Source organism: Vicia villosa, linkage group LG3 (assembly GCF_029867415.1).
Source record: "Vicia villosa cultivar HV-30 ecotype Madison, WI linkage group LG3, Vvil1.0, whole genome shotgun sequence".
Taxonomy (NCBI): Eukaryota; Viridiplantae; Streptophyta; class Magnoliopsida; order Fabales; family Fabaceae; genus Vicia; species Vicia villosa.
The window spans coordinates 123,276,158-123,290,564 of NC_081182.1; the positions used below are offsets into that span (position 1 = coordinate 123,276,158).

Here is a 14,407-nt window from a genome sequence, read left to right on the forward strand (position 1 = left end):
AAAATATATTCACTCTGTTATCCTAAGCTATCATATTTTTTAAAATGGCCAATAAATTTTAACTATTTAATAATAAAATCGGTAATCTTATTTTACTCGTTTAATATTTTTAAAATTGTATTGAAAAATGAGCATTGCTATATGGCACGATAATTATTTGCTGATATCAAACAAAAATGAGAAAGTACATAGACATTTTGAATTTTTATACTTGCTTTTCTTTTTTTGAATCAAGATAGAATATATTAATTCAAAAAACGATAAGTATTTAGCAATCCCTAAGGATTCAGCCCCAAGACAAAAAGATCCACAAAGATCTATCTACATCATCAATATAGCTATATGTTTCCTAAGCTTGTTTGACATCCAACTTTTATAAACTATGCTATTCAATATTCTATCTATTATACTATAGTTTGTATAATTGTCAAAAACTATAGCATTTCTAAACTTCCATATTTCATAAACAGCTTCAGCCCAAGCCAATTTAAACATGCTAGCTTTCCAACCTTTTTTGTGTGTGTTTTCCTTGATCCATCTGAATTCATCATCCCAACCTGCAGGGTGTCTATCAATGTGCAGTCATTCAAGGATATACTTCCAGATTCGGTTTGTTTCTGGACATTCAAAGAAAACATGGTTTATAGATTCATCAGCAGCTTTACACAAACTGCATATGCTGTCATTTATCAACCTGAATTTCCGCAGCTTATCTTTAGTCTCCAATTTGCCATGACATAACAGCCATGCTGTGATCAAGGCACGTGGCCTTGCATTGTTCCATTGAAGGACTCCATACCAGTTCACAGTCAGTCTGTCTTTGATCAGAGCAGAGTACATCGTGCTCATATGGAACCTAGGGCTATTCAGAGATTTAACCCAAATATCCTGATGTTGCACAACAGTTTCTCTTTGCATCGTGATATTTTTAATCATCCAAGACCAATTTGTACCAGTCACGCAATCCATTACTTAGCTAATTAAGTACATAGATATTTTGAATTTTTATACTTGCTTTTCTTAACCTGCTAATATTAATTAGCTAATTAATTTTTTTTTGACTAGAAAGATATTCATTAATTCAAATTAAAAATACATCGATCATTACAAATTCAAGATCGCTAAAAACTGAAAAAGGTGAATCTGCAAACAATCTCGCAGCACCTAGGTTAATAGCATGCAACGACAACATGAAAGTGCCTACAAATATGACAAAATAAAAGTCACCAGAATATTCATACCTCTGGATCTGCAACATTGACGCCCAAGTCTTCCTCGGATCTGCAATGATTTGAAATGAATGTGTCAATTTGAACCAACAAACACCGTACTAAGACGGGAAAACCAACAAACACCGTACTAAGACGGAAAAACCAACTAACGCCGTACAAGACGATGAAAACTTAAAAACACACAAAACAAGAAGCAAATATGTATGGATAACCACTTATTTAAACAAAAAGAGAAAGAAAAACGGTGATGAGGGGTGATTTTTAGCCAAAAATGGCCAAAAACCACCCTAAGATGGAAGAATGAAAAGAGAGAAACGTTGAGAAGAGTTTTGAGTTGTTAGTAGCTAATTAATTATTCATCAGAGAGATTGTAAATCAAATGAAATTAAAAAATATATATAGAGTAATTGAATGATAAAGCTTCACTATGCATCAATTCATGTGTATACTCATTCCATACGAATGTATTGTATTTGTACTATACAAAGTAACTTAATTTGTTAGCGCATTTAAAATGACGCAATTTTTTTTTATCAATAAAATTATTACATTTTAATTATTAATCACAAATAAAATTATTGCATTTTAATTAGCTTATTTTAAATGTTTATCAATAAAATTATTTCATTTTAATTATTAAAATTATTGCATTTTAATTATTAATCACAAATAAATGTATATTCATCAATTTATTTTTATCAATAAAATTATTGCATTTTAATTATTAATCACAAATAAAATGATTGCATTTTAATTATTTTTATCAATAAAATGTATGATTATAAAATAAATTATAATTAAAATAATTTATATGCTAAGAATTCATTTATACACATATGATACATTTTTAATTTGCTGGATGGATCTTTCCATTTATAAATAATTCACCTCATAGAATATTTAAATTATTTAAGATTTATTAAAAATTACATCAATGTATATATTTAATATATTTAGTTCACATGTAATAGATACACACATTAATTTTTAATTTATTTTAATTGAGTTTATGAAATTTAAAAAAAAAATCAATTTTTTATTTATTTTAATGGAGAGTTTACGAAATTTTTAAAAGTAAAACTTTTTGTGTCATCTTAAATTAAAAATAAGTATGAATTACTTTATTTCATTAAAAAATTTTAACTTGTGGTACATGTAAGTAAAAATTAATTTTAAAAAAAAGAGACTATATTAAACACAAATTCGTCTATAGTAAATGTAGTAAAATTTTATTGCATTTATGTGTAATACAAATTTATTTATAGAACATATACTCCATTCAAAACCATGACATTAGCAGCAATGCTACACAACATATATTCAAGCCAGACAGGGAGGAGACGGATACAGCAGAATCGCAAACTGAACGAAAGCGCCGACGGGAACAATTGATAACAGAAGGCAAGGTCACCTATGTTGCATCTCAGCATTTTTTATCGGCAAGTCCTGGCAGCCAGGACTGCTGGGACCAATGAAAATACTAAGTTGGAATTGCCGGGGATTGGGCCACCCGAGAGCAATTCCGAACCTGCGGTTAGTGGCTCAGCAACATCAGCCGGATGTTATCTTTCTGTCAGAGACTCTAGCAAAATCCCAGAAGTTAGAAAATGTGTGAGTTGTCTTGAAGTTCGATGCGTGTTTGACTGTTGATGTTGAAGGGAGAAGTGGTGGATTGTCGGTGCTGTGGAAAAACAAAATTAACTGTCATGTTGTGAATTTCTCAAGAAATTTTGTGAATATAGTGGTGCAAGATGAGATTAAGGGAGAGTGGAGATTAACTTGCTATTACGGATGTCCTGAGAGGAGCAGAAGACGTATTGCCTGGGATATGCTTCGAAACCTTCGTAATATGTCGGAGATGCCATGGTGTATCGTTGGCGACTTCAATGATTTGTTATCTCAACAGGATAAAGCGGGCATACACCCTCATCCTAATTGGTTGTGTGCCGACTTTCGTCAAGCGGTTAGCGATTGTGATCTCTTTGACATTCCGATGGTGGGACATCCCTTCACTTGGATTAAAAGGCGCGGTACTGAATTTGTGGTAGAAGAGAGGCTGGATAGAGCTCTCGCTAGCTCTGACTGGATGGAGCTCTTCCCAAATGTGAAACTTACGAACTTGATAGCTGGGCATTCAGATCACAGCCCTCTTTTGCTGGAGTGTGAACCGGTTTCTCGAGCAAGTTCCAATTATTCTTTCAAGTTTGAGAATAGCTGGCTACAGGAGACGGACATTGGGGAGGTTGTTATTAGAGGTTGGCAGCAAGGTATTCATGGCGATGTCGTGCATAAAATCGGCTCTTGTGCAGAGGAATTGACCTGTTGGAATCAGCTGCGGATTAAAACGAGGAAATCAGAGGTTAAAGACTGTGTAGCGAAGATGAAAGCTTACAGGTCGGGGTATGATGAAGTCTCGACATCTCGGTTTTTTGAAGCCCAGAGAGAATATAATAGGTTATTAATTCAACAGGATACTTATTGGAAACAACGTGCGAAAATGCACTGGCTGCGAAACGGTGATTTGAATACTAAGTTCTTCCATAGGTCGGCGACGGTGAGGAAGAAGTATCAGAAAATTGACATGTTGTTTGATCATAATGGGACAGAAGAGCATTCCCAGGAAGGTTTATGCAGTATCGCTAAAAGCTACTTTAATAATTTATTCACTCAAAAACAAGGGGAGATGGATCCGGTTTTACGGCTTATTCAGCCTTCCATCTCTGAGGAAGAGAATACAGCCCTGGTGAAACATATTTCCAAGAGCGAATTCTATGAAGCCCTCATTGCTATGCATCCTGATAAATCACCTGGCCCTGATGGATTTAATCCGGCTTTTTATCAACACTATTGGGGTATTTGTGGGGACGATATTTTTGAGGCGGCAAAGGTGTGGCTCGAAAGAGGTTACTTCCCAGCATCTCTTAATGATACTAATATTTGTCTTATTACGAAGTGTGTGAACCCTCATGATATGAAGGATTTCCGTCCTATATCGTTGTGCAATGTGGTCTATAAGCTGGTTTCGAAAGCTCTTGCAAATAGGTTGAAGAAGGTTCTCTCCAAATGTGTTTCGGAAGAACAATCGGCGTTTGTGGAGGGTCGGTCTATTCTTGACAATGCAATGCTGGCTATTGAAATTATTCATGCTCTTAAGAGGAAAATGAAGGGGAACAATGCTCAACTAGCTCTTAAAATTGATATTAGCAAGGCGTACGACAGGGTGGATTGGGGTTTTTTTGAAGGGGATGCTTGAGAAAATGGGGTTTGCAGATAGGTGGATTCATTGGATTATGATGTGTGTCACATCGGTTCAATACTTTGTTCTAGTTAACACGGAAAATGTGGGACCTATTTATCCGGGAAGAGGATTGAGACAGGGGGGCCCACTATCCCCTTATCTTTTTATTCTAATATCAGAAGGCCTTTCCGCAATTATCAAAGGAGTTGTTTCTCGAGGAGACCTTCATGGGGTCCAAATCTGTCGGGGGGAACCTTATGTGTCCCACCTGCTTTTTGCTGACGATTGTTTTTTATTTTGCAGGGCTAACATCTCTGAGGCGACCAAATTAATGGAGATTCTTGATACCTATTCAGTAGCAACGGGTCAGGAAATGAATTTAATCAAATCAGAAGTGTTCTTTAGCCATAACATTAGTATACCAGCCCAGGAGGACCTTGCAAAGGTAATGGGAGTGCGACATGTCTTAGGTACAGGATCATATTTGGGGTTACCGTCGATGATAGGGAGAAGCAAGAAGGCGATTTTTGGTGTTATCAAGGATAGAATTTGGAAGAGAATCAACTCGTGGAAAGGTAGATCGTTGTCCAAAGCCGGGAAGGAGGTGATGATTAAGTCGGTTCTACAGTCGATTCCCTCTTACATTATGAGTGTGTATCTTATTCCCGATGGTGTGGTTCAAGAGATTGAAAAGATGCTGAACTTGTTTTGGTGGGGGTGGTGGAGGTAATAATAAAGGAATTAGGTGGATGGCTTGGGATAAACTAATGGAGTCTAAGATGGAAGGAGGTTTGGGTTTCAGAGATTTTAAAGCTTTCAACTTAGCTATGGTGGCGAAGCAAGGGTGGAATATGTTATCAAAACCGCAATCTCTTGTCTCTCGAGTTTTTAAAGCGAGGTATTTCCCTCGTACTTCCTTCCTTAAATCCTTTCTTGGTTATAATCCTAGTTTTGTTTGGCGTAGCCTATGGAAATCGCGAGAGGTTCTGAGTCTTGGATGCAGGTGGAGTATAGGCGATGGTAGCGATATTATGGTGATGAATGAATCTTAGCTCCGAGGACAAGGGGAAGGGTTTATGCACGGTCCTCAGATGCAAGGTGTGTACAATATTTCTGTTAACAATCTTATATTGCCTAATATGAAACAATGGAATGTTCAAGTAATCCAGAATTTGTTTGATCCTGTAGTGGCGATGAATATTCTTAAGGTTTCGTTGGTGGAGGAGGTTGTTGAAGATAAGTTGATTTGGAAAGAGGAACAGAGTGGGATATATAGTGTGAGATCAGGCTATAGACTATGGAGGATTTCTCAAGCAAATAGAGGGGGTAAAAGGGTGGAAGGTAACTGGAACAATTTGTGGAACATCATAGCTCCACCTAGGGCCAAACATTTGTTATGGAGAATTTGTAGGGGCTGCCTACCGTCTCGATCTAGACTCATCCAACATTTTGTCCAATGCCCCGACCATTGTCCTAGGTGTGATTTTGATGAGGAGGATGATTGGCATGTTTTTTTCGGGTGTAATTTGTAACACCCCTTTTTATACCCCAAAATATTTAACATATAATCAGAGAATAGCATGCATATAATTCAAAAGGGCGTCACATCGATGTTTTTAAAAAAAATTAAATAAATAAAAGCCTTTAAAAAAAACTGACAGCATTTATCTATACAACACAATACACCTGGTCATTTTAATAACACTTAATATAAATTCGCAAATTAACCTGGATATGCATTCACAGCGGAAAATATGTTACTCATGTGATTCATAATGATTCATGTCCCATACCATGATCATACATCGACTAATAGTCTCAATTCAACATAAAACATAGTCAAAAGGTTTGGCTTGTAAGCCTCTCAAAAGACATGTAACCAATAAATAAGTTCACAAGTCATAGTATAATACATACGCAAATATAACATGAGTTCAATACACCTAGTCTACCCAGTGTTACATGACCAGAGCATCGACTCACTACCTAGTCTCCAATAAACAAGGAAGAACCTCCGGCTAGGTCACACGCGGCTACTAAACTCCGGAACCTGCATGTCGCCAAACGAGGGCAACATTAAAACAGAAGGGTGAGAATACAAACCATTATGAAGAAAGTATAATGGAATACAATGGTTAAACTAATAATTCCAGAAGTTGATCACATCGAACATAGTCATGTAAATAATAATAAGACAATATATATTTCACATGTTAACAAGTAACCAACAAGTACAAGGGAAGTATCGATTCATTACCAATATTATATTCTCAATTATGCACACAACTACAATGAATCACATAGCCACGTAGGTAACCAAATATGTACTCAAACATCACTCATTGCAATCATTAATCTCAAACACATGTCACAACACTATCAATGCACATAATCAACTATCACATAAATCTAATGTGACTCAATGCAAGATATGTGACGCTATGCATGTGGTACCGCAATGTGAACCCAATGTTTCACCGCTTTCCGATTCAATATCTAGAATCCAAGCCACGCTTCCGATCCGGACAAGATCAAAGCCCACCAAAACGTAAACTTATAGTTTACCGCTTCCAATTCACTCTAGAATCTAAGCCTCGCTTTTGTTTCAAAGCAAACCACCTTTGTTTCAAGGCACACCATGATATGAATGTATGTACAATGTCAATAAACATATGCAATTAAGATCATCTCTACCATCTTAATATTTTAGCATATCACAATAATTCAACCCTATGAATTATCCACAATTATTGTACACAACATTCTCATCACATAAGCATTATTCACATATAATAGCCAACACACAATTTCAATCCACCATTTCAATTAACACTAGTAATTAATACTATCACATGCTAACTCACAATTTGTCAATTTTATATGATTTACTCACTTTCATATTAAACTACAAGTCATTAGGATTTATGCCATCTAGCTATTCATAAAAACTCAATTTTTGAACCATAGTAGAAGCATATCCATATATCATTCTATCATAAGTGTACTGTTTTTAACATAGAAACCATTTTCATTAAACAATACCCATTTGCCAATAAAACTATACATGTATCTATCACAAGTTTATTACATAAACAAAGTTAATATACATTCTAACTAAATAGATTAGTATACACTCTAACTAATTTATACATGGTATAATACACTTTTTTTTTCTTTTGCCAATTAATCTATGCATGTAGCTATTATACAATTCCATTAATAAAGCATAATGGCTGTTCACGTTTTCTCCTTTAATTGAACAACCATGTGCATTTAGCACTTCTACTACTAAGATATATTCACTTTCCAATGGTACATCATAGTGACATGTTCATTCAAAAGCAAGTGGTATTAGCATGTTCATTTAAGAATAAAAAGCATATAATCATTCAATAGAAGTATATATTCATTTAATAATAGAAAAAAGTTGATTCAAATTTCCATATACTAAGGTTAAACGACACAGTGAGTGAAACAAGTACATAATTATTCTTTTCATTTGGTTCACTAGCTAGGAACAGGGGCGCATTCTAATTCCAATCCTTTGCATACAGTGCTTAATGATGCAGTGGGACATATATGTATATATACATGAATTAGAAAATAAATAAAAGAAGGTTACAACATCAAGGAAGTGGAAATTGAAGGGTATCGGACAGTAGAATAAATGAAGTGAACAATTAAATGGGACAAGCATAGTTTCTCTTTTTTTTTTTCTTTTCTTCCAAAAGCTAGTCAACAATAAGTGTATTCTATTCATAAAATGGATGATTCACGTTTTCTTCCCTGCGAAATAATTAATAGCAGTAACATGTCCCATCATGTAATATTTTAGTGATTCCACGGTCCCTAATCAACTAACGCTACAGTGAATGGCCATGGACTTGTCTCCAAAATTAAAACACACGCTACTATGAGTGAAAGCAAGTGTGTTACATCCACTTTCTCTTGGCATACGCTACAGTACTTGATAAAGGGGGATCTATAAAGGAAGGGAATGAACTATAGTAAATCAACTAATACTTCCAGTTTCGTTTTTCATACATACGTGTATACAGAATCCTTCATTTTCGACATTAAACTTCACTTTCAATTTCAATTTCTCAACAGTTTCCAGTATAGTGAATAGAAATCAAAACACATATTTTATAGGATTCAACTATAGACAAATATAAATATGTTAACCTACCCATTACCCCATTATACTAACCCACAATGATTAGGGATTCTCCCCCTTACCTCTTGATTTCTCCTCCAAAACCCTAGCTTTCCTCTTCTTGTTCCTCTCCTCCACTTCTATTCTTCAAAAACCAGCAAAATGAACTAATGATTCTCCTACTCCTCATTTCCTCTCTTACTATCTTTATTTATTATATTGGGCTTTCAAAAAAAATAATAACACTCCCTAATTGCTTATCACTCCAATAAATAGGCCCAATCATAAAATAGAGTAGTCAAATAAATAATTATCCTCTAACAAATAATATTATTACCCTTAATATTATTTTCCAATTAATCCAATTAAATCCGACTTTATCTCAAATAAGTAAAATCCAATAATAATATTATTTCTAATATTATTTCTCTACATACTCCACTTTATTAATTCTTCGATTAACCGAATAAATTCTAACTTCACTTAATAATTTGAACACGTTTCTCAATAACACCGACGATCCAATTAATTATCAAACTTCGTCCAAATTAAGTAAATAAATCCTTATTTAATTTAATTAGCCAAATAATAAAATTCGGGCTGTTACATAATTCCATGGTCCAGAGTTGGCGGGCAGCAGGTTTGTCTTCTTTGATTGAACCCCGTATCCATAATTTTAATGATGTTAAATCCTTTATTCTTGATATTTGTCATAGAGAGGGTATGAGGGACGCCGGTAGGTTCGCGGTGCTGTTGGATGAAATATGGAAGAATAGGAATAATATTGTTTGGAATGACACGCGGGAAGAGGCGACAAAAATTGGTTTGCAAGCCTACTTCAATTGGCGGGATTGGTTCTTAGAAAGAAGGACTGATGAGGGGGTACAGGAACATCCTCCACCTACCGTTTGGACACCTCCTGATGAAGGTACATTCAAGTGCAATGTTGATGCCGGCTATAATAATAGGTTGGGTACGTCGAATAGAGGATGGTGTGTTAGAAACAATGGTGGTCATTTTATTATCGCAGGTGTAGCTTGGGACTACGGTTTATTACCAACTAATGTGGCGGAAGCAATGGCGTTGAAAGAAGCGATACAAGGTGCTATTTCCCTTCAGTTGAATAATGTTATTTTTGAAAGCGACTCCCAGTTGGTGGTGAAAGCCATTCTCAAAAATCAAGTTGGTAGATCTGAATTTAGCCATGTTATTTTAGCCATTAAGAATTTGTTACATTTCTTTCCAAACTTTGAGGTCAAGTTCATAAAGCGCCAAGCGAATTCGGTTGCCCATAAGTTAACTAAGGCGGTCAATTCTTGGTCTAGGCGTCATGTTATTAATGAGACTCCTCTCTGTATTGTGTCACATTTGATTAATGAAAGGCATTGAGTTTGTTTTTGTCACAAAAAAAAATCATGAATTTAAATTAAAAATATGTGTAATACAAATTTATTTATAAAAAAATTTATATGCAAAGCACAGTCATAGTCTAATTGATACTACATTTATTGAAAATTGTAAACAAACTTACCCTTTTATTATCATTAATTACTAATATTAATATTGATATATAATTATCCATATTAAAGATAAGAAGTTACAAAAACAATTTTTATATTAATCATAAAAAATAAAATACATTAAAGGCAATACTTACACAAATCATTAAGATCATTAAGTGAAAAAAAAGAAAATTTAGATGACATATTTTAAAATTAAATTGTACAAAGAACTTTTTTTTATATGAATTGCACGTGGAACTTTCTTATATTATAAAAAAGACTTTTTCATGTTCTATATCTGCTACCTCCAAGGAATAGTTGAACTAAATATTTACATATTAGAAGAAAGACCATAGAACAGTTGAACTAAATATTTACATATTAGAAGAAAGATCGTAAGCAATTTAAGAGTGACTTTTGGTATTGTTGTTTTACATCATGTCCTGTAGCAAAATAGACCTTAATTGTCGTGAAACAGACCTCAAATCGTGCAAAAAAGCAGTAGAAGACTGCCATAGCTAATAAAGGTAGCAGGACACATTTAATGATGAGTTAACCCTTGCTTGCAGAATTTTCAAAAAAGCAAGAAGCTATTACTTTTTTTGCAAGGTTATCAAACTTCATACAGGTTGGAATAAATGTGTAATTTCCTGTGTTGGAGAAAATTCAGAGAAGAAGTAGGAAACTATCAATTTATTTGTCTTTCTTCTCGCTTTTCAAACAAACCTCCATGGATGAACCTTGAATAGATTAGGAAAAAAATTAAAATTATATGTAAATCCATAAAAAATAACATTAAAAAATACCATCAAAATACAGAGGATGGTGAAAAAGTAATAAAAAAATTAACACTTTTATGTGAATCCAGAAAGAAAAACATTTAACTAAATTTGTAAACCCTATTTTAAATTTCTATTATTATATTTTTTAATAAAAAATATATAATTTATTTAATAATAATATTTAAATAATATTATATTACAATCCCAGCATTAACACGAATATTTTTCTGGTTATTGATTAAACCTTTAAAAAATTGTGATGTCTCCGCATACGTGGTAATAAATAATTACTTTTAGTTTATTTATTTATTCATTTTAAAAGATATAAAATTTTTATAGAGATGACATAGTTTTTGTATAACAAAAATAAGATAGTTTTATTAATTTGTTAGTGAGATTAAAAGTAATACAATGACCATGTAAAATAGTTTTACACTCTCATTCAATTTAATAAGAATTTATTAATTAATTATATTATACAATTAATTTAAAAGTATTAAGATGATTTGGCAGTGAATTTTTTTCTTAGTAAGTGATTAGTAAGCTTTTAAAAAAGCAACGCTTTCCTTTTATTTAGGAAATCCTAGCTTCTTAGTGGAGGAAATTTTTTGTTGATTATTTGATTTAGAATTGTAAAAAGAAAACAGTAGAAAAAAATTTAAAACAAAATTATATTTTGAATATTTGATTTAGATGCATTAATGAGATTGACCCAAACATTGAAAGCCCTTATAAATTGCAAATATTTTCCTTAACTGAATTCCTATTTTTTAGTTGCAAAGATTTTCCTTAACAGAATTCCTAATTTTTAGTCATATTAAGATAGTAAAAATTGAAAATTTTATTATAAATGTATCAAACCGCAACAACTATGTGCACTTTGATTTTCGGATACTTTTACCTTTTTTCTCTTGCTTTCAGAAGAAAATAAAGTCTTTCTCTTTTTTCATATTTCTATGGAGGTAGATTGGGGGAATTTAGAACCACTTCCTTTAAGTTTGATTTTTGATAAGTTAGGTGAACGTGTAGATCACATATATTTCAGTAAGGTATGTAAGAATTGGTATTTTATTGCAAAGTTCAATTATCAAAATCGACAAATACAAAATAATGTATTGCCGATGTTGATGATTCCCACAAGAAATAAGATCAGAACCAAAAGAAGTTTATATGCGATTTCATCCAAAAGGGATTATGATTTAAAACTATTCGTACCTCATAACAAAAGATTTTGTGGTTCGAGTCATGGTTGGCTAGCTAAGGTGGATTCTAGTTCTGAAGTTACACTTATAACACTCCTCAATCCTTTTAAAAATGCTCTTTCCATCCGTTTACCACCCATCTACATGATGGATATACTAAGAAGAAAAACGTATTATGAGTGTAATGTGCATAAGGTTGTTTTATCTGCCGATCCAACAATTAGGCCACACGATTATGTTGTTGTATGCATTTACAGTATGCGTAAATGTGTTGCTTTTCTAAAGGCTGGACAAAAGATTTGGACTTATATTGATACGGATCATTGTTGCTTTAATGATGCTATATTCTATAAAGATTTAGTCTATGTTATAGGACGATGGAATAACATTGTCTCTTTTGATTTGTGTAATTTGAGGAAGAAAAAGGTAATTTCCAAAGTTGTTTCTTTGAAGGGGGGAGATTATGCTCATAGAGCTTATCTTGTAAAATCATTAGAAGGAGACTTATGGCTAGTAAGAAAATTTATCGGTTATCCTGATGATGATGAAATGCCTAGCAGTGGTGCAGAAAAATTTGAAGTGTATAAATTAGAATTGGATCTTCAAAGTGGTAAACTTATTCAAATGTTAAAGCTTAATAGCTTGGGAGATAATGTCTTATTTGTGGGTGATAGTGATTCTGTATCTATGTCGGCTTCATATTTCTCTAACTATCTTAAAAAAGATTCAATTTATTATACAGATGATTTTTACGAAGACACCCCAAAGCCTTACCCTAATGGACCATCTGATATGAGAATCTACAACGTAAAAGAGGACAAATTTAATCAACATTGCCCTTTTGAACCTTGGTTTAGACGAATGCCACCTGCTGTATGGATTATTCCACCGAACAATTTTGAATTGAAATAATGTTATTTTTGTTCATTGATGTACTCTTTTGACTAGGATTTACGTTTACCTTTATGGATTGTGAAAAGAATTTAAGAACTTTCATTTGAGAATAAAAACACTATATATTTTAAACATTTTAACTAATGTCGGTTTTTTTGTGTTTTAATTTTAGGAATTTTACTGTAATTTTAAATTATTATATTACTAAGGATTTATATTTAATGTTAGATGTCATCGATTTCTTGATTGGTCCGATTTTTAAAAAATTGTTCACCTTGCGATGTAAAATAAAGTGTTATGTGTTTAAGCAAAATTTAATTACATTTAATAATTATGAAAATTTTCAAATAAAATATAAGATGATATTAATGCATATAATACATGAATATAAATTAAATTAGGTGGTGCTAATTAGTGTCCTCTAATACACGTTAAGAAGCCCACAAATGAAAATTTTAATTATAAATCTTTATTAAAATTAATATACAATTTCCAAATTTTTTTATTTTATATTTTGAGCACATATTAACATTACTTAGTAAAACAAATAAATATGACGAGGTAATTAAATTGAGATTTTGAGCACATATTAACATTACTTAGTAAAATAAATAAATATGACGAATCAAAATGCTTTAAAGATAGTGCACTGTTAGTGTAAATCAGTTTTACACATACAACGAATCAAAATGCTTTAATTTGTCATGTAATTACAGTTTTTTAAAATTAAAAATGAGTTTTATTATGATGCATGTCTCTTATTGGTTGACAGTGTAAAAATACTTTACACTGTCAGTGCATTTTCTTTTATATATATATATATATATATATATATATATATATATATATATATATATATATATATATGGGATATGATCAAATGACACCAAGGTGTCAAAGTTTAATTTGACACCAAATCTCAACCGTTAAAATAATTGATCAAACGATGATACTAAATAGCCTATTTTTTAGGAGAAAAATATGCTAAATATTTTTTAATTATTATTTTATTATATTTACTATCACCGTTTGATCAATTATTTTGACGGTTGAGATTTGGTGTCAAATTAAACTTTGACACCTTGGTGTCATTTGATCCTATCCCTATATATATATATATATATATATATATATATATATATATATATATATATATATATATATATATATATATATATATATATATATATATATATATATATATATATATATATATATATATATATATATATATATATATATATATATATATATATATATATATATATATATATATCATGTCGTCGAATTTTGAAATTCATCATAGTTATTATCATATCTATTTTAATATATAAAAATCAATTACCACCAAATTCCCTTAATTACCATAATCACAATCAATTAAACATGGTTTTACATACC

The 14,407-nt window shown here is 32.1% G+C and overlaps 2 protein-coding genes across 2 annotated transcripts; both read left to right on the forward strand.

Annotated features, from left to right (window-relative positions):
- The first annotated feature begins 9,241 nt into the window (after nt 1–9,241).
- On the forward strand, nt 9,242–10,015 carry LOC131658899 (uncharacterized). Its single transcript, XM_058928148.1, has one exon. It carries the CDS (start codon nt 9,242–9,244, stop codon nt 10,013–10,015), a length of 774 nt encoding a protein of 257 aa, XP_058784131.1.
- A 1,851-nt stretch (nt 10,016–11,866) lies between these two features.
- On the forward strand, nt 11,867–13,024 carry LOC131658900 (F-box protein SKIP23-like). The gene has a single exon (XM_058928149.1). It carries the CDS (start codon nt 11,867–11,869, stop codon nt 13,022–13,024), a length of 1,158 nt encoding a protein of 385 aa, XP_058784132.1.
- Nucleotides 13,025–14,407: the final 1,383 nt, after the last annotated feature.